This window comes from Cetorhinus maximus, chromosome 6 (genome assembly GCF_964194155.1).
Source record: "Cetorhinus maximus chromosome 6, sCetMax3.hap1.1, whole genome shotgun sequence".
NCBI lineage: Eukaryota > Metazoa > Chordata > Chondrichthyes > Lamniformes > Cetorhinidae > Cetorhinus > Cetorhinus maximus.
Window position 1 is genome coordinate 111,666,059 of NC_135884.1, and position 24,849 is coordinate 111,690,907.

General features: G+C 43.5%; 1 protein-coding gene across 1 annotated transcript in view; it reads right to left on the minus strand.

The window, feature by feature from the left end:
• Nucleotides 1-24,849, minus strand: part of nkd1 (NKD inhibitor of WNT signaling pathway 1) — a 73,091-nt gene that overhangs the window by 44,616 nt on the left and 3,626 nt on the right. The window contains exon 2 of the mRNA XM_078544782.1: nucleotides 17,495-17,606. Coding sequence (XP_078400908.1) covers nucleotides 17,495-17,606 — 112 coding nt within the window. The remainder of the gene's footprint in view (nucleotides 1-17,494; nucleotides 17,607-24,849) is intronic.

Sequence of the window (24,849 nt, forward strand, 5' to 3'; positions counted from 1 at the left end):
TTACTTTTTTCATTATTACTGGGATAAAGTTCCATAGCACTGAGGCAGGCCTTTTAAGCAGCGCGCCTCAGCACCCGGCTGCCCCTGTGGCTGTCTCTGAACACTTTCCTGGGTCGGCTGGTCCAACTGCAGCCTGCATCTGCTACCCCACAGTCTTTCCTGGCACTTTCTCCAGAGGCTGGCGGGCCAAGTTGCGAATTTCCCTGACTCCAACTACCTGCCTCGAGGTTGAAAATCCTGCCCAATCTTTCAGGATGATGACAGTACTTAGTTAAAAAAAAGCAGATCTGTTTTCTTCTAACAACTAGAAAAACTAGAAAAAATTAACAAACACACTAGACTTACATCATATGAGCAAGCATAAGCTGGTTTTCAACACTAATTATATGGTGAACATGTTCTAATATCTTATAGAAATGTTTATATTTTTAGGTGCTCAGATCCACAAGAGAGGAAGCACCTTTATATGGGATCAAGGATGGGAAGAACAAGACTTTCTTTCTGAGAACAGCAATCCTGGCCCCATTAAGGAAAGTAAAGGAAAATGTCACTGCCAACTGCCTCGGTCTACCTGTTAGGAAGGAAGCTGAGTCTACATTTACAAATTATGTCACAACCCTTCCACCTCTTCCGAAACCTAGGCTCAAATTCTTCTTCCAACTTCTTCCTTTCACCGGGAGGTGGTGGTGTGGTGGTATTGTCCCTGGACTAGTAGTCCAGAGACACAGGGAAACACACCACGGCATGTGGTGAAATTTCAATTCAATAAAAATCTGGAATTAAAAATCTAATGATAACCAGGAAACCATTGCCAGCTGGTTCACTAATCTGCTGTCCTTACCTGGCCTACATGTGACTCCAGACACACAGCAGTGTGCTTGACTCTGACCTGCCCTCTGAAATGGTCTAGCAAGTCACTCAGTTGTATCAATATGGTAAAATGCCTAAAAGGAATGGAATCGAATGGATCACCCAGAACTACACCGGCACTGGAAACGACAACAGCAAATTCAGCCCTCTTGACCCTGCAAAGTCCTCCTCACTAACGTCTGGGGACCAGTGCCAAAATTGGGAGTCCTGTCTCACAGACTAGTCAAGCAACAGCCTGACACAGTCATACTCACGGAAACATACCTTACAGGCAATGTCCCAGACACCACCATCACCATCCCTGGGTATGTCCTGTCCCACCGGCAGGGCCAGACCCAGCAGAGCTGGGGGCACAGTGGTATACAGTCAACAGGAAGTTGCCTTTGGAGTCCTCAACACCGAATCTGGATCCCATGAAGTCTCATGGAATCAGGTCAAACATGGGCAAGGAAACCTCCTGCGGATTGCCAGGTACCGCAGCCACACCCTCCCCCGCCACCCTCTGCCCCTAGCTGATGAATCAGTGCTCCTCCATGTTAAATACCACTTGGAGGAAGCACAGAGGGTGGCAAGGGCGCAGAGTGTACTGTGGGTGGGAGACTTCAATGTCCATCACCCAAAGTGGTTCGGTAGCGCCATGGCAGACTGAGCTGGCTGAGTTCTAAAGAACATAGCTGCTAGACTGGGTCTGCGGCAGGTGGTGAGTGAACCAACAAAAGGGAAAAATATACTTGACCTCATCCTCACCAACCTGCCTGCTGCAGATGCATCTGTCCATGACAGTATCGGTAGGAGCGACCACCGCACAGTCATTATGGGGACGAAGCCCCGTGTTCACATTGAGAATACCTTCCATCATGTTGTGTGGCACTACCACCGTGCTAAATGGGATAGATTGTAAACAGATCTAGCAACTCAAGACTGGACAACCATGAGGTGCTGTGGGCCATCAGCAGAATTGTACTCAACCACAATCTGTAACCTCATGGCTCGACATATCCCCCACTCTATCATTACCGCCAAGCCAGGGAGGGGGTTCAATGAGAAGCGCAGGTGGGCATGTCAGGAGCAGCGCCAGGCATACCTAAAAATGAAGTGACAACCTGGTGAAGCTACAATATGGGACCAACTTCATGCCAAACAGCATAAGCAGCAAGTGATAGACAGAGCTAAGTGATTCTACAACCAATGGATCAGATTAAAGCTCTGCAGTCCTGCCACATCCAGTCATGAATGGTGATGGGCAATTAAACAATTCACTGGAGAAGGAGGCTCCATAAATATCCCCATCCTCAAAGATGGGGGAGCCCAGCGCAACAGTGAAAAAGTTAAGGCTAAAGCATTTGCAATAATCTTCAGCCAGAAGTGCCGAGGGGATCATCCATCTCAGCCTCCACCGGAGGTCCCCAGTATCACAGATGCCGTTTTCAGCCAACTTGATTCACTACACGTGATATCAAGAGATGGCTGAAGGCCTTGGGCACTGCAAAGGCTGTGGGCCCTGGCAACATTCCAGCAATAGTACTGAAGACTTGTGCTCCAGAACTTTCCACGCCCCTAACTAAGCTGTTCCAGTACAGCTAGAACACTGCATCTACCTAGCAATGTGGAAAATTGCTCAGATATGCCCTGTACACAAAAAAAGCAGGACAAATCTAACCTGGCCAATTACCACCCCATCATCAGTAAAGTGATGAAAGGGTCATCAACAGTGCTATCAAGCAGCACTTGCTTAGCAATAACTTGCTCACTGACGCTCAGTTTGGGTTCTGCCAGGGCCACTCAGCTCCTGGCCTCATTACAGCCTTGGTTCAAACATGGTCAAAACAGCTGAACTCCAAAGGTGAGGTGAGAATGACTGTCCTTGAAATCAAGGCAGCATTTGATCAAGTGTGGCATCGAGGAGCCCTAGCAGAACTGGAGACAATGGGAATCAGGGAGAAAACTCTCAGCTGGTTGGAGTCATACCTAGCACAAAGGAAGATGGCTGTGATTGTTGCAGGTTGATCATCTCAGTTCCAGGACATCACTGCAGGAGTTCCTCAGGGTAGTGTCCTAGGCCCAACCATCTTCAGCTGTTTCATCAATGACCTTCCTTCCATCATCAGGTCAGAAATGGGGATGTTCGATGATGATTGCACAATGTTCAGCACCATTCGCGACTTCTTAGATACTGAAGCAGTCCATGTCCAAATGCAGCAAGACCTGGACAATATCCAAGCTTGGGCTGGCAAGTGGCAAGTAACATTCATGCCACAAAAGTGCCAGGCAATGACCACCTCCAACAAGAGAGAATCTAAGCATCGCCTCTTGACATTCAGTGGCATTACCATCGCTGAATCCACCACTATCAACATCCTGGGGGTTACCATTGCCCAGAAACTGAACTGGATTATCCATATAAATACTGTGGCTACAAGAGCAGGTCAGAGGTTAGGAACCCTGCGGCGAGTAACTCACCTCTTGATTCCCCAAAGCCTGTCCATCATCTACAAGGCACAAGTCAGGAGTGTGGTGGAAAACTCTCCACTTGCCTGGATGATTACAGCTCCCACAACGCTCAAGAAGCTCAACACCATCCAGGGCAAAGCAGCCTGCTTGATTGGCTCCCCATTCACAAACATTCACTCCCTCCACCACTGACGCACAGTAGCAGCAGTGTGTACCATCTACATGATGCACTGCAGGAACCACCAAGCCTCCTTAGACAGTATCTTCCAAACCCACGACCACTACCATCTAGAAGGACAAGGGCAGCAGATAGATGGGAACACCACCACCTGTAAGTTCCCCTCCCAGCCACTCAGCATTCTGGCTTGGAAATATATTGATGTTCCTTCACTGTTGCTGGATCAAAATCCTGCAACTCCCTCTCCAACAGCACTGTAAGTGTATCAACGCCACATGGACAGCAGCCATTCAAGAAGGCGGCTCACCACCACCTTCTCAAGGGCAATTAGGGTTGGGCAATAAACGCTGGTCTGGCCAGCAAAACCCACATCCCATAAATGGTCAAAAAAACAACTACAATGACCCTACTCACACCCCTCCACCATCAGAGATCAAGCTCTCAGTGTGAGTAGGGTCATTGCAGTTGTTTTTTTGATGAGATCATACCAGCCAGAAAGTCCCAAATTTAATTCCTGACTGCTACTGAGTTCACTGATCTCATCCAGGCCATCAGTTAGGAGATACAGTTGGCCTCAGGGCTAGGGAAATGAAAAAATAAAAATCAGATAGATTTTCAACTCAAACAGAAATGAATGACTACCTGTGTGGATAATGCATGAGAACAGAACCCAGGTTGGCTGTAATGCTCTGTTCAGTTAAATAGTTTGCTGACACTCATTCTCTTGTTTTACACTTGAAAAATGGTCATTTGGGGTGATACCAAAGGGTTGTTTGCCCATGTGGAATCATAATCTAGTCACAGTTAGCACTTTGAGATGATGAGGGGGTAATTGTAGGGGAGCGGGAATCCTGTACATACTAACTAATCTAAGAGAAGGGAGAAGCAATATTATTTCTTCACTTCTTTTTAAAATGCATTTTCCTTTGAAAGTCTGAAGCTAAAAATCTGACCACTGCTAGAATGCCATAGGACATAAACACATACCTCACATCCCACAGTGAACTCTCACAAACCAAATGTACAATTCCGACTGGGTCATCAAGGACTGTGGATCTACTCAACCATCCAGATTTCATGGAAACAAACATATCTTCACCGACAGACTACAGAGAATATGGAACAGTCCCTTTCCAGACTGGCAGGCAATGAGGCCATAATTACTGCTAGACCAACTAAGAATCCATCAAATATATAAGCGTCACTTCACCTAATGCCACCACAGCAAATTGCCAAGAGTTATCGGACAATATTTTTTGAGGGCTGAGCTACAAATTGTCCACCCAGAGACCAGCCTGATGGACAGGCTGGACCTTCAGTTGGTCAGGGAGTTGGTCACTGACAGCTGCAGCAGCAATGGGAATCAGGGAGAAACTCTCAGCTGGTTGGAGTCATACCTAGCACAAAGGAAGATGGCTGTGGTTGTTGCAGGTTGATCATCTCAGTTCCAGGACAGGCTGTGGGCCCTGGCAACATTCCAGCAATAGTACTGAAGACTTGTGCTCCAGAACTTTCCACGCCCCTAACTAAGCTGTTCCAGTACAGCTAGAACACTGCATCTACCTAGCAATGTAGAAAATTGCTCAGATATGCCCTGTACACAAAAAAAGCAGGACAAATCTAACCTGGCCAATTACCACCCCATCATCAGTAAAGTGATGAAAGGGTCATCAACAGTGCTATCAAGCAGCACTTGCTTAGCAATAACTTGCTCACTGACGCTCAGTTTGGGTTCTGCCAGGGCCACTCAGCTCCTGGCCTCATTACAGCCTTGGTTCAAACATGGTCAAAACAGCTGAACTCCAAAGGTGAGGTGAGAATGACTGTCCTTGAAATCAAGGCAGCATTTGATCAAGTGTGGCATCGAGGAGCCCTAGCAGAACTGGAGACAATGGGAATCAGGGAGAAAACTCTCAGCTGGTTGGAGTCATACCTAGCACAAAGGAAGATGGCTGTGATTGTTGCAGGTTGATCATCTCAGTTCCAGGACATCACTGCAGGAGTTCCTCAGGGTAGTGTCCTAGGCCCAACCATCTTCAGCTGTTTCATCAATGACCTTCCTTCCATCATCAGGTCAGAAATGGGGATGTTCGATGATGATTGCACAATGTTCAGCACCATTCGCGACTTCTTAGATACTGAAGCAGTCCATGTCCAAATGCAGCAAGACCTGGACAATATCCAAGCTTGGGCTGGCAAGTGGCAAGTAACATTCATGCCACAAAAGTGCCAGGCAATATGATCTCCACCCATTAAACTGGTTCAAAATTATTTCAGATAGTTGGCATTCCCATTTCACTCATTTGTGGAGTAAATAACGACATCTTACACTTATTAAATGCTCCTTAAGTAAAGTACGGCTTTTAAGTACTCTTAAAAGGGAAGAGGTGGACAGTCAGCAGAAGGTCAAAGAAATTCAGTTGCAGCTCAGGAAGACAATGCCAAGTGGATGGGTTTTTAGGAGGCTTTTGAAAACTGATAGAAGTAGCCAGGCCAAGTGTTCATGAAAGGAAGTTCCAGAGATAAGGCTGTGGAGAGGTTAGGAAGAAAAGGGGGTGGTTCCGTCTTAGGTAGGCTACCTCCTGATCCGCAAAGACCAGCCCCCGAAGATCAAACACCACCCACCCCCTTCCTTCCCGCACTTTGATGAATTTAGTTCAAAATCAGACTGCCTGCTCCTGCCCAACTGCCTACGCCAAACATTTTATGGCATGGGCAGCATATTATCAATTGACCCTTGATTACCTATTTAAATATGGCGGCAGGCTGCCGATTTCGGCACCTACCCACCCCCTGTATTATGGGTGAGAGCTCGGGGGTGGGTGGGAAGGTAGTGAGATGGACACCCGCCCTATTTTACGTGCCCTCCATGCCAGAAACATTCCCAGGAGGCTCATAAAATGCAGCCCATTCCATTGAAAGACAAAAACTCAGCAAGAAGGATTCATTCGTGGCTCACTCAGGAAGTTAAGACTAGTATTAGATTAGAAGAAGAGGCTTACAAGGTTGCAAAGAATAGTAGCAAATCTGAAGATTGGGAGTGTTTTAGAAACCAGCAAAGAGCCACCAAAAAGCTGATAAGAAGGAAAAAAGAAATAAAATATGGGAGCAAACTAGCCAGGAATATAAAAATAAATTGTAAGAACTTTTACAAGTGTATAAAAAGGAAGAGAGTAGCTAAAGTAAACATCGGGCCCTTAGAAGCAGAGACAGGAGAAATTATTACTGGAAATAAGGATATGGCACAGACATTGAACTAATATTTTGGCCAGGATTTTATGCCCCTCTCCCCCCACCCCCCAACCCAGCGAGATATTATGATCCTGCCTATTTAAATGGCTCGCTGCATCCGCCAGGGGGAAAACAGCCTGCAGTGGGGCCGTAAAGTCCTGGCCTTTGTGTCTGTCTTCACAGTAGGAAGACAAAAGTTGCACACGTGAAATAGAGGGTAACCTCGCAGTTAAAAAGAGTGATAAAATTAAGGAAATTAATATCAGGAGAAAAAAAGTACTGGAGAAAATTAAAGGACTAAAATCCAACAAATCCGTAGGACCTGACTGCCTACATCCAAGGGTTCTAAAAGAGATGGCTGCAGGGATACTGGATGCTCCAGCTATGATTTTCCGAAATTCTCTAGATTCTGGAATGGTCCCAGCAGATTGGAAGTTAGCAAATGTGATGCCACTAATCAAGAAAGGAGAGTAGGCCAGTTAGCCTGACATGTGTCATCAGGAAGATGCTGGAATCTATTATTAAGGCAATCTATTATTGGGGGCCATCTTAAGGTTCGGTGGCCTCTGGACCTCCCTCCCACCCCAGCCTCTCGCCTGAGAGTCCGCGCGCCCCCTTCGCGCCCACCAGGCCTTCCCTACCCTGCCTGCCCTGGGACCCCTTGAACTTAGCTGGACCTCCGGTGCCCAGACTTTGGCTCAGGCATCTTCCGGCATTTCTTCTTCCATGCATTGCAGCCCTGTCACTATAGGAACTGGAGAGCTGCTGGCCAGTCAAATTGGCCTGCAGCTCTCTAAGGTGGGGCTTCCTTCCGAGTAAGTGACGGAAGTCCCACCTGCAGCCACCTACCACTCATTTGTGTGTGAAATGGCTGCGGGGCAGTCAGGGTTGGCAGGGAAGCTTTGGATGGTGGGAAGCAAGACCTCGCCATCTGAAAAATTCAGGCCTATATATAAATAATCTAAATAACATTCACACCACACAAGTGCCAGACAACGACCATCTCCAACAAGAGAGAATCTAATTATCTCCCCAGGACATTCAATGGCATTACCTTCACTGAGTTTCCAACCATCAACATCTGAAGGTGGTGAGGGGTTGTGGGGGGAGGACTGTGGGGTTACCATTGACCAGAAATTTAGCAAGTCTAGCCATAAAAATACTTTGGCTACAAGATCATCTCCAAGGCTGGGAAGTCTGCAGTAAGTAACTCACCACCTGACGCCCCAAAGCCTGTCCACCATCTACAAGGCACAAGTCAGGAGTGTGATGGAATACTCTCCATTTGCCTGGATGAGTGCAGCTCCAACAACACTCAAGAAGCTTGACACCATCCAGGACAAAGCAGCCCGCTTGATTGGCACCCCATCCACTCCCTCCACCACCGATGCTCAGCGGCAGCAGTGTGTACCATCTACAAGTTGCATTACAGTAACTCCCCAAGGCTCCTTCGACAGCACCTTCCAAATCTGTGATCTCTACCACCTAGAATGGTAAAGGCATAGGACGTATGTGAACAACATCACCTGTAAGTTTCCCTCCAAGCCACAGACCATTCTGACTCGGAGCTTGTTTTTTATTCATTTACGGGATATGGGTGTCACTGGCTAGGCCAGTATTTATTGCCATGTCTAACTGCCCTTGAGAAGGTGGTGGTGAACTGACTTTTTGAACTGCTGCAGTCCCTATGGTATAGGTACACCTACAGTGCTGTTAGGGAGAGAGTTCCAGGATTTTGACCCAGTGACAGCGAAGGAATGGCGATATATTTCCAAGTCAGGATGGGAACTTCCAGGTGGTGGTGTTCCCATGCATCTGCTGCCCTTGTCCTTCTAGATGGTAGCAGTCGTGGGTTTGGAAGGTGCTACCTAAGGATCCTTGGTGATTTTCTGCAGTGCATCTTGTAGATGGTACACACTGCTGCCACTGTGCGTTGGTGATGGAGGGAGTGAATGTTTGTGGGTGGGGTGCCAAACAAGCGGACTGCTTTGTCCTGGACGGTGTCAAGCTTCTTGAACGTTGTGGGAGCTGCACTCATCCAGGCAAGTGGAGAGTACGCCACCACACTCCTGACTTGTGCCTTGCAGGCAGCGGATAGTCTTTGGCGAGTCAGGTTGGTGAGTTACTCACCGCAGGATTCCTAGCCTCTGACCTGGTCTGGTTGCCACAGTATTTATGAGGCTAGTTCAGTTAAGTTTCTAGTCCATGGTAACCCCCAGATTGTTGGTATTGTTTTTTTTTACTGTAGCTGAGTCAAAATCCTGGAGCTCCCTTCCTGACAGCACTTTGGGTGCACCTACACCATATGGACTGCAACGGTTCAAAAAGCTGGCTCACCACCTTCTCAATTAGGAATGAGCAACAAGTGCTGGCCTTGCCAGCAGTGCTCAAATCCCATGAAAGAATTTTAAAAATTACAAATGGCTTTGAATTAGTTTGCTTTTATAGGTCGGTGTGTGTGTGTGTGTGTGTGTGTGTGTGTAGGTTAAACATACATCTTTGGTTAATTTTGGTATCAAAAATCAAAGTTGCTATGTTGTGATAGCCTAACCAAAGTAATGCTTAGCAATTCACTCTGTTATACGAGATGTTTACATTAGCAATGAGACATACAGTGGGACTGAGGAAGGGCTTCAGTGTTTAGCTTGTTGGGTTTGGAAGAAACACTTCTTTTCCGCTGCCCTTGAGCAGTGCTGTAAAGGCATTGGATTCAGCCCTATTGCCTCCTTTCAGCCTTGAAAACCATACCAAGACCATTTTAAAATAGAATCACAGAATTTTACAGTGCAGAAGGTGATCATTTGGCCCATTGTGAAAGCAATGGCTCTCTGAATAGGCAACTCCCCTAGTGCCATTACTTGGTTTCCCCAATGACTCTTAAAATGAAGGCAGAGTGATCATTATAATACTTAAATGACTAACACACTTCATATGATCCGATTGGTCACTTGTCCCTCACCCTGCTTCCTTGAGGAGCATAGGTGGCCCAAAATGTAATGTTTTGCTTTCATTTTGTTAAATTGGGCAGGATGAGTGTGTCCATTTTTACTATTTTAGAATAGTTGCTTATATTTTGAAATTGCTGTAGGTTTGGCTGGATGGCATTTGCAGGAGATTACATCAGCATGCTTATGGTTGTTGATATGGTTATGTGGCTGCTAGGAATTACCTGGTGTTGAGTCAGGATAGTTTCCAAGGAATGAATCTCAACTCCCAAACACCGGGTTTGTTTGAAGTGGGCTGTTTCAGATTCTTTACATTTTACCTCTGACATGACTCAATAACTAGGACACCCTTGCCCTGCTCAGTTTAACAAAATAAAAGCAACATTACATTTTGGGCCATCTATGCTCTCAGCTGCAATAAAAACTTTTAATACAATTAAATTAGATGACCTAGTGTGATTTATAGCCATTTACAAGGCCAAAAATTGAATAAAAAGCATAATCCTAACCAGGAGCTGAGTGCAATGGTGAAACCACATGTTTGGCACGGTTATATCAGATGGCAGTAAGTGCATTTCCTGTTCTTCCCTCTGCCCTGATCACCATACAAAGAAGGAATCAGTAACTTGGATCTACATGCATGACCCGTTGAAAGGGATCAGAAGACTGAACTGATAAAAGAATTCAGTTTGTAAAGCACGCCTAGAGGTTTATCGAAATCCTCAAAAAAAAAAATCTGGCTCATCACTGATCAGATTACTAAGGTTTTCTGTACAGTCACTTGAGGTTGGTCCCACAGGCTCCTCTCACTGGGTGGTCAGAACTCTAATGTGAAAGACAGTGCGTTGACCTGGATTCTTTCATGTTTGAACTGTATGGGGCTGTCATTTAAACCAATAGTGAATGTTTATTAATAGGATCATGGAAAAACTACTGACACCACGTATGCATTTCATTTCTGAGACGATTCAAGCAGCATGCGCTGGGCATACTGTGACTTCAGGTCTCATATTTATGAAGGATGAAATTACAATAGTTAAATCTATCTTGGCCACATGCAAGGACTGAACAGCAGAACATGTTTGAGTCTTCTCTTTCTACATTCCAACAATATTTCACAACAAGGCTCATGTATAGAATTCTCATTTTACACTAGTTGTAAACAAAAGTTAGATGTGAGGATAAAATGGAAAACACAGCCTTATGCCCACATCTATTTCTTCACTGAAATTCATGGACAGAGGAAAAGATATTGGCCCAAATCTTCCGGTCTCTGGGTCATCAGAGAATGGACATACGACTGAGGATACATGTTGGGAGCCTGTGGAAGGCCTGACCTCCATGGGAATTGCCCGGGAAGTTCTGACGGGCAATTGCCATGCTCCCCAAGACCATCCGCAAATGTCTCTGACTCTGAGTTAGAGTCGGAGACTTCGGACAGTTCCACGATACTTACCTGGATAGTTATCCAGGAAATGTTAGACAGATTAAAACCTAGACACAACCACCACCCGCCTCGCACCCCCAGTCACCCCCGCCCACCCCCCCCACCCCCGTCACCTCTGCTGACCTATCTACCCCGACTTCCTTCCAACCCGACAACTCCCACCGCCCCCTCACCACCACCACAGGCCACCCAACAACCTCCAAGACCCGACTGCCCCTCCGACCACTTGACTACCCCTCGACCTGTCTAACCTCTACCAGACCTGACTAGCCCCCGAACACCCAAACCGACTACACCCAAACACCCAGCCCAATTGCCACCTGACCACCTGATTACCACTTGACCCAACTACCCACTCAACCCAACCACCCCCAACTATGGCCCAGGCCCGAATACCCACTCACCCCACTTTCCACTTCACCCACCTGCCACTGCACCCTATCCAACCCACTTCACCCACCCAACCCTCACCCATCTACCACCTGACCCACCTTATCCGCTTGCCTACCTTACCAATCCACTAACATTCAAACTGGACCTTTGAACTTGCCATACGGCAACTAGTGCCGTAAAAAGTGGCATGTCCTGTCTTCCCCTGACTCGATGCCACTTTGACAGATGGACACTGCATGGCGCATTTCTGTGGGAGCTGGGCTCAGTAGGTCCTGATAGAAATGTGCAGCAACGTTGAGTCAGGGCAATTTTCAATCTCAGTGGCAATCGGATGATCACTGAGGCTGCTTGGAAGATCTGAGCCATTATCTAGTTGGAGAACTGACCAAATTTAAAATCAAACTTTAAGTGTAATACAAAAACCTTTAAATATTTAAGCCATTCATTATACAAACTAACATAAAATATACAGGATTAACTGTAATCTATGTGCTGTGCAATTGCCCTGCCTCCAAATATTTTACATACAAATATTTTCCTCCATTCACTAATCATGGGGAAGCACATGTGTATGAAGCAGGAAATATAAGTGACAGGAAATATACCCACTGGTGCGTTTTCTTTTAAAAGAGGTGACAGGTCCATCTATAAGACAGCAAAGAATAGGAAGTGAAGTGGTGTATCATGGGATTGCCCAGGCTTCACCAAATTGCTGGTTTAAATTTTAAAAGAGTCTGCAGTAAATAATATCCACGAGAGTGGATGCAGTAGGGGATGTGTCCTTTTGGTCAGGCGTGGAAGCTGATGATTGGCATATGGGTGAGGGCATAATAAACTAAGGACCAGGCTAAGTTTTGCAGATGACTGGACAATATAGTACATTGTCAGAATAGATAAGGCAAAGTTAGTGATTCACTGAACTGTGGACATTGATTGTGCTCAAGGTCAGGTCATTCCGTGATTATTTTGTAAACTCATCTATAATTGCAGGCGTACCGAACTAAACGTACAAGATAAGAGCATTGTGAGTTAATGATGAGGTATCACAAAGATGGTATAAATAACTGACAGAAACTATGTATCTTTGAATTGCCTTTTAGAGCATCCTGAGAGGGCATTCCCCTGTATGCGTACTTGTACTGAGTAAACTGCTAGACTGCTGCTTGATTCGCTTATAGCTGACTCTGTGTCAAGTGTCTTTAGACATTCCACAACAATTGGTGCTGCGACCAGGATCTCCACCAACAACTGAGGAACTGGTCTGTTGGATGCACCAGGTGGGTGAGTATCTTTATTTACCACCCATATTTAGGGTCTAAGTCCGGCGATCATGTGATGCAGTTCCTGTGGAGACCCGAACCTGACAGTTGGCTGATGATGAGGAAGCAGGAGCTATGCAGTTAGCTGCGAGCCGCCAGTAGGAAGGTTAGAACCGCCCTGGGCCACAGGCCAGGTAGAGCCGCACTAGGAGACAGACAGGTCAGAGCCGCTAGAGCGAAGGCCAGAGGCCAGGTATCGTATAACCATTTCCAGACTGGACGAGAATAAGTAGGGGCCTGAAGGGTCGATAACCAAATTTATAACAGATAAGCATGAGAAACTAATAAAGAAGATGAGAAAGAAAGGGTGGAATCTGGAAGACCCCCAGAACAAGGACAAGGAAGCAAAAGACATGATTATAGTTATCAGTAGCTACTTAGGACTCAGTAAGTGCATAAAACGGATGTTACAGTTCAAGTGTTTTTAACTTTAAACTGATTAGTTTTGCAGCACACAGACAAGGTGAGAGAAATAAAGCAAACTTTGAAGTTAAAGATAATGGTTAGAGTAAGTTACATTGGAAATACCCACAGCGAGTTTTGTTTTATGTGAAAATGAAAATGGGAAATTGTGTGTGCGTCAGCTGTAGGGATATTTGTAACTGTTGTGTCTGTCTGATTTTCTTTATGGGCAGAATTTTATGGCCCCGTCCGGGGACAGGGCCGTAAAATGCGGCGAACCGTTCTAGACTCCGCTGACTTCGGCGGGACTGTAAGATTCCACCCTATGGGGAGAATTTCCCCCCATCAGGGTGGTTGTGTGGGGGCGGGCGGGAGCAAATTCAATCAGCTCCCCCTATCGGGTCCATGCTGTCATTTTACGTGCCCATATTAAGGCCTGCCCCCCGTTGGCCGACCCAAAAATTCTTCCCTATGTGTTTAAGACAGTGTCCACACGTTTGTCACTGACTTTAAAGCTAGATTAACTCTTTGTGGTATGGTTCTGTATTTTGTCTTCAGTTGTTGGTTAAAGAGTGAAGCAATTGTATTTTTCTGAGAGAGAGATGAGACTTCTCTAGGGGGTTAGTGAGCAATGGCACTTAGGGGCAGTATGGCTGTGATTGTAAGTTTTGTCGTTTTGTTCTGTAAGTGAACCCTCAAACACACTCTGTGTCTCTCCTGTGCTGTTGAAGCTGCTGTTGAAGATAGTGTCGAAATGTGTCGAAAAGTCACTTTTTCTTGAGTTTTTAACTTAGTAATTTTTGAAAAGGTACCTTGAAGAAAGAAGAGCTAAAGAAAGAACTGAGACTCATGATAGTCATTCCTTTGCTTTCCTTATTTTTTAAAAAGCATGTGCTATTTCTATTGTTTGATTTGGTTTTAAGGTGTTAAAGTGTGTGACTGGAGAATGCAAGGTACAGTGTGGGAAGCTTCCAAAGAGAATGTGTGTGTGTGTGAAAAAGAAAAGATTTTATGTGGATGATGTGTGTTTTAAGTGTTGTTTCAGCACTTCTGAGTTTAAAAAGATTTTAACAATGGGAATTGTTATTTAGATTAAGGGAGAAGTAATTGAAACAAAGTAAATATTTTAAGCTATAAATTTGAGTTGAAATTGATCAAAGTTACAATTCAAATTTTATTTTGTGAAACATGTGGGAATCTTAATCTGGACATAGGTTTTCATATGTGAGTTAGTTTTAAGTTTGGAGGCGGTTAATTGGAACTTTAAAAACCAAAACTGTTTGTTTTAAGCTTAGACTGTGAAAAAAGGGGTAATTTGACAAAGAGGGTTTAAAAATTGGAGAGAAAAAGGGGCAATTTGGAAATTCCTGCATGAGTTGAATAGCTCCAGCCCTCTTTACAGTGCAGGGTTCAGCTGCCTGCAGGGATCTATAGAATTTTAAGTTTTTTGATTGGTAAGATATATTTAGACTTACCTAACGAATCTGGCCTCAAGCCAAATGGATCTTGTGTTTGTTTTTTAATCAGGCAGACTATGTAATCAGCACAACAAGCAACTGTAATATCTTTAAAGATCAAAGAACTTTATGATAGTATTGTGATAATTTGGGCCGAAGGCTTTGCCTTTCGTTTGAAAAAGTGTTGCCTTTAAACTCATTCAGGTTTGTTACTATTTGTTATCTTTTGAGACTTAAAGTGTTTGTAAATCAGTTGTAGTTGGCTTCCCTATAACTGTAGACAACTTTGTCTCCGATAAGTTGATTTTAAAACCACCAAGCCTGGACGTTTTTGAAATTTAAATTGATATGAGTTGCTGTTCCATGCACTCAAAGGAAAAGGGAACTTATTTAAGTTTGAAACGATAAATGGGATTTTTAATTTTAAAGAAAAGTTAATAAAAACAGTCCAGGTAGTTCAAGGATGAATTTTTTCATCTGAGAATTAAAATCAGCACGTTATTAGACAATGATATTATTGTTTGAATTTGGGACAAGTGAAATAGGAACAATATATTGTAACCAGTATGATTTGATGGTTTATCTTGTAAAATGTTATTTAAGGTAAAGAACAAGTGAACACATATAATTTGCTGTTTTAATTTATGTACTTATATGCTAATAGCTTGGGAATTAACCGTACCCCTGTAAGGATAAGGGATGTTGTTGAGCAAGGTGATTTGCAGTGAAGTTGTGATGAATAATAATGGCTCTGGAGTGGAATTATGAAATGGAGACCGAGTTATTTTTTTTGAAAAAAAACGTTCGTGCAGATCACACCCCTCAGGAACTAGAGATAAGAAAGTTGTCAACAATAATGATGAGATGAGATGATGTAGGAGTAAGATCTTGACCTGTGGGAAACTAGAGGTTCTAAGAGTGGTTTTTTGAATGACTAAAGTAATTCTCATGGGAGTTAAACATTCCAATATAGTATGAATGTGCAAGTGTGGCTTTAGTTGGACTACACAACGGTGACAAGGACAAAAGAAAGAAATATTATCTAAGAAATTAAATGAATAAATGAATAGGTCATGTTAAGGCCTAGAAGCAGATGGAATGTTTGATTTCTAAAAGAAAAAGTTGAACGTTGGTGTTGTTATTGGATTGTGAAGTTTCTCCAGGGCTCATGAATGAGACAAGATGATAATTGTTGCATGTGTAAAACAATATGAGGAAATCATTTAGGGCAGGAGACTTGGTGAAGGAAAAAGGACATAACACCAAATGTGAATTAGATGAACTCATCGTGGGTGTAGTTCAATTGAGTACATCTATTTGGTATTATTGTACGTTCTAGTGAAAAGAGAGTGTAGACGAGATGAATAAGGTGGCTGCTTTCTCTTGGAGATATTTGTGTCTTTGCCTATGAACTTTTTAAAGAGAACTGAATCTGATAATCTGGCCACCACCTGAGACATTAGGAACATTCAAGGGAAAACAAGTAAAGATCTTGGGATAGAGACCCCCTTCAATCCTTTGAGAAGATTATCTGAAAGTCAAGAATTATTGAATGGTGCATCCTTTTAAAGACAGATTATGAAGTTGATTGGCAAAATACATAGCATAATCCCTATGGCCCTGATAAACCTTCCACAAATGCAAAACAAATATTTGCGGGATAGGGCCGAGAAGTGATGTGAAGGAACACTGCCAGAATAGTAAATCTGGGAATAAAAAAAAATCACAGAAGACCACATCCAACAGATAGGGAAACATGGGAAAATGACTTACAAATGTGAAATTCCAACAGAGGATTAAATAAGGAACTGGGACTCTGGTGTGAGTGTTCAGGAGTAGTCTGTTACGTGTGAAGTAACTGGTATACGAGTGTACATGGTGCAGCTGCACTGAGGAACAGGTCCCAGGCTTACTCAGCTACTTGATAAACAGTGTGTCATGAAATAGTTAATATAGCCTGAAGAGTAGGAAAACATTTTTAAATGATCAAGGTGCTGACACATACACCATAGAGAAACTGACTTTAAGGCAATTAGGGTGGTAATGGTCAGAGAGAGTAAAAGTAAAAGTAATTTTGGATTGGGACAATTGGAGGTTAGGGAGAAATAATACTTAATAACATTTATCCACAAGGTGGATACAGCTGAAGGGAGAGCTGGGGAATCTTTTGAGTCCACACATAATCTATTGCTTTAATAATATGTACTTACCTATGCAACCCAGTGGGGATCCCTCTTTACAGGAATCTCATTGGTTGGGTGTAGGGAGAAAGGGAATAACGTTGTCTGCCCACATTCTGTAGGGTTGGGGACGAGAGCCATGTGCAGATTTAATACCACCTGAAATTTCCAGTGCCCACCATGAACCAATAAAGATGGCATGCCATGGAGAAGGGGAATACTACGTGACCACCAACGAGCTTCAATACCAGTACGGTAACATCCACTGCCCAATGATCAACTCAAGTTTCTGCTTCCACCATGGGCCCCAACAACAATCGGACATTTGGCAATAACCTACATCCAGCTTCCTCGTAAGGAGCGGGTAAATATAACCAATGATCTAAAAGAAGACTTACGGAGATACCTGCTTCCCAAAGGGAGGCGAACCCTGAAGCTACCGGAATATCTATTGAAGTTGTTGAAAGAGGTCCGGGCAGCAATGAAGCAGTGTTACTGAATTCAACAAGAAGTCAAGCAACTGGGAAAAGGTGTGAAAACCAAAATTGAGGATACACCATGGTGGCGGGCGATTTGGGACTGGGGTATTAGGATGGACATTAGCCGTTGGGTCAGAATTACCTTCCATGTACTGGTGGTTGTGCTATTGGACTTATGATTGAATGTTGTACCTGGTGCCAGCAATGCCAGCGCCAAACCATTGCTAGAGCAGTAACCAAAACACTGCTCAAACCTGAGGAGAAACAGAGCATGCTAGATGTAGTTTAGCAAATTACAACCATGTGAATCTAACCGCCTGCCTGGCCAACAGTGATGGAGCGAGGAGCAGGAGATTGTTTAGCATTAATTGGCCATTTTGGGATTAGTAGCCAAGGGCCAAAAGGGATGACTGAAGTGGTGTATCATGGGATTACCCAGGCTTGACCAAGTTTCTTTAAAAGTGCTTGCAGTTAAAAAGAAATCACTAGAGTGGATGTAGTAGGGAATGTGACCTTTTGGTCAGGCCAGGAAGCTAAGGACCAGGCTAAGATATGCAGATGATTGGACAATATAGTAAATTATCAGAATGGATAAGGTAAAGTACGTGATTCACTAAACTGTGGGAATTGTTTGTCCTCAAGGTCAGGTCATTCTGTGATTATTTTGTAAACTCATCTGTTTTTGTGGACGTGCTGAACTAGACATAAACAATAAGAGCATTGTGAGTTAATAATGAGGTATCACAAAGATGGTAGAACTAACTGACAGAAAATATGTAGTTTTGAATTGCCTCCTACAGCATCCTGAGAGAACATTCCCCTGTATGCCTACTTGTATTGAATAAACTGCTAAACTGCTGCTTGATTCACTTACAGCTGACTGCGTCGAGTGTCTTTAGGTACTCCACAACAGAAGGATGCCTGTGTAGCACTAGAAATGTATCAAGCAAGTTAAAATGCTGATGATTCTCTGAGTCCTCCTACCTGGTCTAGATGAAACCCTTCAAGAAGGTTTAGACTGGGTGACCGCTTTGCGGAACACCTTCGGTCTGTCCGCAAGCATGACCCAGACCTCCCTGTCGCTTGCCATTTCAACACACCACCCTGCTCTCATGCCCACATGTCCTTGGCCTGCTGCAATGTTCCAGTGAAGCTCAACACAAACTGGAGGAACAGCACCTCATCTTCCGACTAGGCACTTTACAGCCTGCCGGACTGAATATTGAGTTCAACAACTTTAGATCATGAACTCTCTCCTCCATCCCCACCCCCTTTCCGATCCCCCTTTTTTCAATAATTTATATATATTTTTCTTTTCCCACCTATTTCCATTATTTTTAAATGCATTTCCATCCATTGTTTTTTCTCTACCTTTTAGCCTATTTCAATCCCTTCCTCCCACCCCACCCCCACTAGGGCTATCTGTACCTTGCTCGTCCTGCTTTCTACCCTTAGTGTCACCATTAGCACATTTCTTAGCTAATATCACCACCGTCAACTCCTCTTTGTCCTTTTGTCTATGACACCTTTTGGCAATCTCCACCTATCACTGGCCCTCTATCCAGCTCTACCTGTCCCACCCCCCCCTTAAACCAGCTTATATTTCACCTCTTTCCTATTTTTCCTTAGTTCTGATGAAGAGTCATTCGGACTTGAAACATTAACTGTGTTCATCTCCGCAGATGCTGTCAGACCTGCTGAGTTTTTCCAGGTATTTTTGTTCTTGTTTTGGATTTCCAGCATCCACAGTTTTTTGCTTTTATCTTAGAATGCTTTCAGCTATTCTAAGAAGGTTACTGCAGGGAAAAAAATGGCTTGGTAACATCTCTGTTTGGAAACTAGATTATCTAGTGACAAGAAAGGTGTACCAATGAAGGTAGTAGTGAATGTCTGAAGGTTAAAATTTTGGCTCAGTTTTTGAAGTTAAAATAATAACTTTTGAATAATGAAAAGTTAATCTAGGGCCAATTTATTAATTTTATGTGCAACTACCTTTAGAAATCACTAGAGTGGATGTAGTAGGGAATGTGACCTTCTGGTCAGGCCAGGAAGCTAAGGACCAGGCTAAGATATGCAGATGATTGGACAATATAGTAAATCATCAGAATGGATAAGGTAAAGTACGTGATTCACTAAACTGTGGGAATTGTTTGTCCTCAAGGTCAGGTCATTCTGTGATTATTTTGTGAACTCATCTGTTTTTGTGGACGTGCTGAACTAGACATAAACAATAAGAGCGTTGTGAGTTAATAATGAGGTATCACAAAGATGGTAGAAATAATTGGCAGAAAATGTGTAGTTTTGAATTGCCTCCTACAGCATCCTGAGAGAACATTCCCCTGTATGCCTACTTGTATTGAATAAACTGCTAAACTGCTGCTTGATTCACTTACAGTTGACTGCGTCGAGTGTCTTTAGGTACTCCACAACAGAAGGATGCCTGTGTAGCACTAGAAATGAATCAAGCAAGTTAAAATACTGATGATTCTCTGCGTCCTCCTACCTGGTCTAGATGAAACCCTTCAAGAAGGTTTAGAATGTTTTCAGCTATTCTAAGATGTGTCAGTAAAACACTAGTGACTTTTTTTTTTTGCATTGCCAAATAAGATAAAGAGTGAGGCAGGAATCCAGGAAGAAACAGAAATATATAACCCAGGGAGAAAACCAAAACCATGATAGTAAATTTAACATTAACCACCCACCCTGAAGCCTCTGCGAGCTGACTAGTTGTTATTTACATGCTCAATGGAGCAGGCACCAAAAATACCCACCCAAAAATCAACTGGGTCCTTTTTAACACATGCATGTTGGGCCCCGATAATGGCATTGGAGTCCAACTACAATATTAAGAGCAGCCTGAACAGAAACAGCCATGAATTTACTGCCTGACCAACCTGGTGGAGAAGTGACTTGATGCAAGAAGAGGCACTTTCCTTGTGCAATCAGGAGCAGCAGGTGCACTCTACGCCCTGTATGGAAAAACTAGGCCATGTCTACTGGGAACTCCCTCCCCCGCACCCACCCGCTCCCTGACATTGCAATGCCCCTGTGCGACAGTCCTGGTGGCTGATATCACCACTTAACTGAACTCAGTGAATGGTCTCCGGGCAAGGTGAATTTTTGCCATTCCCAGCCGGAACTGATAGGACATTGACAGGCAGCATTAAAATGAGGCCTGGGAGCTCAAATACCCTGGGCCTCATTTCTCTGAGCATATACCACTGTTCACCTGCTGAAAATTAGGACGGAGTTAAAGTCAGGACCCATGAGATATGCAGAAGGTTATTGCAGGGAAAAAAATGGCTTGGTAACATCTCTGTTTGGAAACTAGATTATCTAGTGACAAGAAAGGTGTACCAATGAAGGTAGTAGTGAATGTCTGAAGGTTAAAATTTTGGCTCAGTTTTTGAAGTTAAAATAATAACTTTTGAATAATGAAAAGTTAATCTAGGGCCATTTTATTAATTTTATGTGCAACTACCTTTTTTATAATTTTCTAACAGTGATCCATACAAACATACACACACATTGTTATGGTCAGTTATATTGTCAGCTTTGGCTGTTTGGCAGCACTCTGAGCCTGAGGCTGTGGATTCAAGTCCCACTTCAGAGACTTCAGCACACAATCTAGAATGACACCTCAGTGTAGTACTATGGAAGTCCTATATTGCCAGAGGTGCTATATTGCCAGTGAGATGCTAAACTGTCCACCTTCTCTTTGGATATAAAGATCCAACGTCACTATTCAAAGATGAGCAGAACGTTCTTACTGGTGTCCTAGCCTATATTTATTCCTCCACTGCCACCATTTCTAACAAATTATCTGGTTTTTAATTCATTTATGGGGCCTTTCCATGCATAAATTGGCTGCTGCATTTCCTGCATTACAATAGTGACCACACTTCAATAAGTACTTTATTGGCTAAAAACTGCTTTGGGATGTTCTGAGGTGAAAGACACAATCTAAATACAAGTTCTTTCTTTTAGAAGTATCCCATTTGCCATGGTAAGGTGAATTTAGTAAAAAACACAGATAGATGAACTTCACTTTTTGGCATGTTTTGTTTAATGATCTGAGTAAACTCCAAGTTCATGAAAGTTCTTCTAGCCTGTGGTGACAGATTCCAATGCGCAAATTTGAAGAAGCAACTGGCCAATAATCCATATGCTCACCGCAATCCAGCTCTGTAATGTCAACATAGCGTGAGAGATCTCAACAAAATGATCCAAGATTCTTGTAGACAAGCCTACGTGAGAGAACATTTCCTTAAATGGAATGCTGTAACAAAGGTAAGGGTTTATCACCTTTTTTTGATCTTCTAAAATTCAGAGCATAATTTTAGTCTGTAACTGATTTATTTATGTCTCATTTCCTAAAAGTTAACAGATGTGGCACAGCGCGGTTTAAGCACAGCGCGGTTTAAATAAAGTTCCCCGATAGCCATGTGATCCTATAAGACTTTAAAGGCAGCATCAGAATTTGGACCGTGCACTAATATATTGAAACTTCAAACACAAGGACTTAAGTAGATTATATGGTTAAAACGCTGAAAGAGTCTGCACATTTTGACTCTCAATACCTTTTATTCATGACATTGTTTCCTTAAAGCCTCCAAGTATGATAGGAACCTTTATTCTCCATTAAATTAAAAAAATGAGCTGCAAACTTCTGACCTTGATTTTAATTCCACATGGGTAGGGTAGCAAGGTGATTTAGCAACTCTGCCAAAGAATTGTGGCTCAGACTATTTTAGCCTCTAGGGCTGATTTAAATCTCACCAGCCTACTTCCCACCCATTCTGGACAAGAAAAAAGCAGGAAGGAGCAGAAAGCTACACAACTCAGTGGCCTCTTGCTGGGCCAGGTAACAGACTGGCGTTGGGGAGGTGCCCTCGCTGCCTGCTCAGTACAGAAGGTTAAAATTCGGAATGGTGAATTCATGTCAGCTTTCTGGCTGTTAAGTAAATGTTGAGATTTTATCTGCCCACCTGGTGGGTTATGTATAGAGATTGTGCCAAGCTTCTCTTGGCCATAAAGCTAGGCAGGTAGGGTTAATGTTGCCCTTTTCTTAAATGTTATAAAAATGTTACCTAATTTACAAAGAAGCAAATTAAAAGTGTGTCAACTATCTCTGTGTATAATGATGTTGTCTCAGGGAAATCCAGGACCCTGCCATAGGACACTGAGTATTTCAAGATGTACAAAAACACTAAAAAAACAAAGACGCATTTTTTGAATCTTCAGGTAGAGGCAACCGCAAGAACCTGTTGAAAAATTGGGTTACATCTGGTCTGTGTCATCGTGACTGGTACATGTCTTTTTTTCCTTTATTCTTTCATGGGATGTGGGCGTCAATCACAAGGCCAGCATTTGTTGCCCATTCCTAGTTATCCTTGAACTGAGTGGCTTGCTAGGCCATCTCAGAGGGCAGTTAAGAGTCAACAACTTGCTGTGGGTCTGGAGTCACATGTAGGCCAGACCAGGTAAGGATTGCAGATTTCTGTCCCTAAAGGACATTAGTGAACCAGATGGGTTTACAACAATTGATGATAGTTTCATGGTCAGAATTACTGAGTTGGCTTTCAATTCCAGATTTTATTAACTGAATTTAAATTCCACCAGCTGCCGGGGTGGGATTTGAACCTATGTCTCCTGGGGATTAGCCTCAGCCTCTACATTACTCGTCCAATGACATTACCACCATACCACCATTATGTGTCTGCTTCCCCAATTTAACTATCAGCACTCCATATTAACGAAAGATCCATAACAATATGCAATCTCCTAAATAGATTTATACAATAGGCCTATTGTAACCTCCATAATCGTCTTCTGAAGCACCTCAATAAACCACGTGACATATTTTAATTTTTTGCCAATCCTTTTGTCCTTTCCCATTATCTATGAAAGGATTTTAAAGGTGAGTTATGATACTCCAATGCAAAACCTGGTACCCATTGTCCAACCTATACCTGTTCATTGTTTGTGTACAAGCTCTACAGTAGATATGAACAGAATTTCTCAAACTGCTGGTGGGGAAAATGTACAGACCAAATGAAATTGGGATAGATATTACATTCATTACTACATTCACTATTTCCCTTTCTCCTATAACTAAGTATTGCACATCTTGAATTGCTCAATGGGAGCAAGGTCTGGATTACTCTGATACACAGAAACAGTTGACATACTTTCAATTTGCTTTGTTGTAAACTAGGGCCAGGATTTTCCGGCTCCATCTTGGCAGGACATACTGTGGGAGATTCGGCGGCCTAGGCAAAAGTCCATTGACTTTCGGCGAGACCGGACGATCCTGGCGGTGGGCGGGGCAGGAAAATCCCGCCCTAGGTAACATTTTATAATGCTTAAAAAAGGCATTATTTTAACCCTACCTGGCCAGTTCCTCAAGAGTTCATTCAATGGATGCAATTAAGTTGCCAAATTTGGTATGAAGATGAAAGGTATACTGGCATGGGAGGCAATCCTTAGAGGGTTCATTAGGTTGATCCCGGGTGTGGAGGGATTTTCTTATGAGGAGAGGTTAAGTAGACTGGGCCTGTACTAATTGGAGTTTAGAAGAATGAGAGGTGACCTTATTGAAACATATAAGATTCTTAGGGTGCTTGACAGGGTAGACGCTGAGAGGTTGTTTCCCCTTGAGATAGAGTCTAGGACCAGAATGCATAATCTCAGAGTAAGGGGGCTCCCGTTTAAAAGAGATGAGGAGGAATTTCTTCTCTCAGAGAGTAGTCAACCTGAGGAATTCTTTACCGCAGAGGGCTGTGGAGGCTGGGCCGTTAAGTATATTCAAGGCTGAGATAGGCAGATTTTTAATCAGAAAGGGAATCAAGGGTTATGGGGAAAAGGCAGGAAAGTGGAGCTGAGGATTATCAGATCAGCCATGATCTCATTGAATGGCTTGGCAGACTAATTGGGCCAAATGGCCTACTTCTGCTCCTACATCTTATGGTCTTATGGTATAAATGGAGCAGGTGGGCAGTTAAAAACTGCCCAATTTACCTGCCTCCCAAATCTTGCCCGGAATTCACCATTCTGAATTTTAAGGTACTGTATTGAATTTATGGGAGATCTTGTGGAGCAGTGGGTAGCATGCCTGCCTCTGAGCCAGAAGCTCTGGGTTTGAGTCCCAGCCTGGCTTGATGGCCAAGGAAGGTGCGTTCATAACACAGCCAAACAGGTTGAATATCAATCAAAAATCCTTCTAACTTGCGAAAATGGTAGGTGGTTAGAATGGAAGAGATTCCAGGTCAGCCATGTGATGGAAAGAACCTTGGAGCCTCTACCATCACTATCAATAGCTTCAGACTACAACATTCATGTAAAAGTGCATGTTGCACATCAACTGAGACTCCCTCGGTGAACTGTAACATACCACCAACATCACTGAATTTAAATGAATTCACTTTCCTTTTTCTGAACGAATACCAAGAAGTCCGAAGGTACTCAAGCCTCCAAGATGTCTTGAAGACAGTCCAA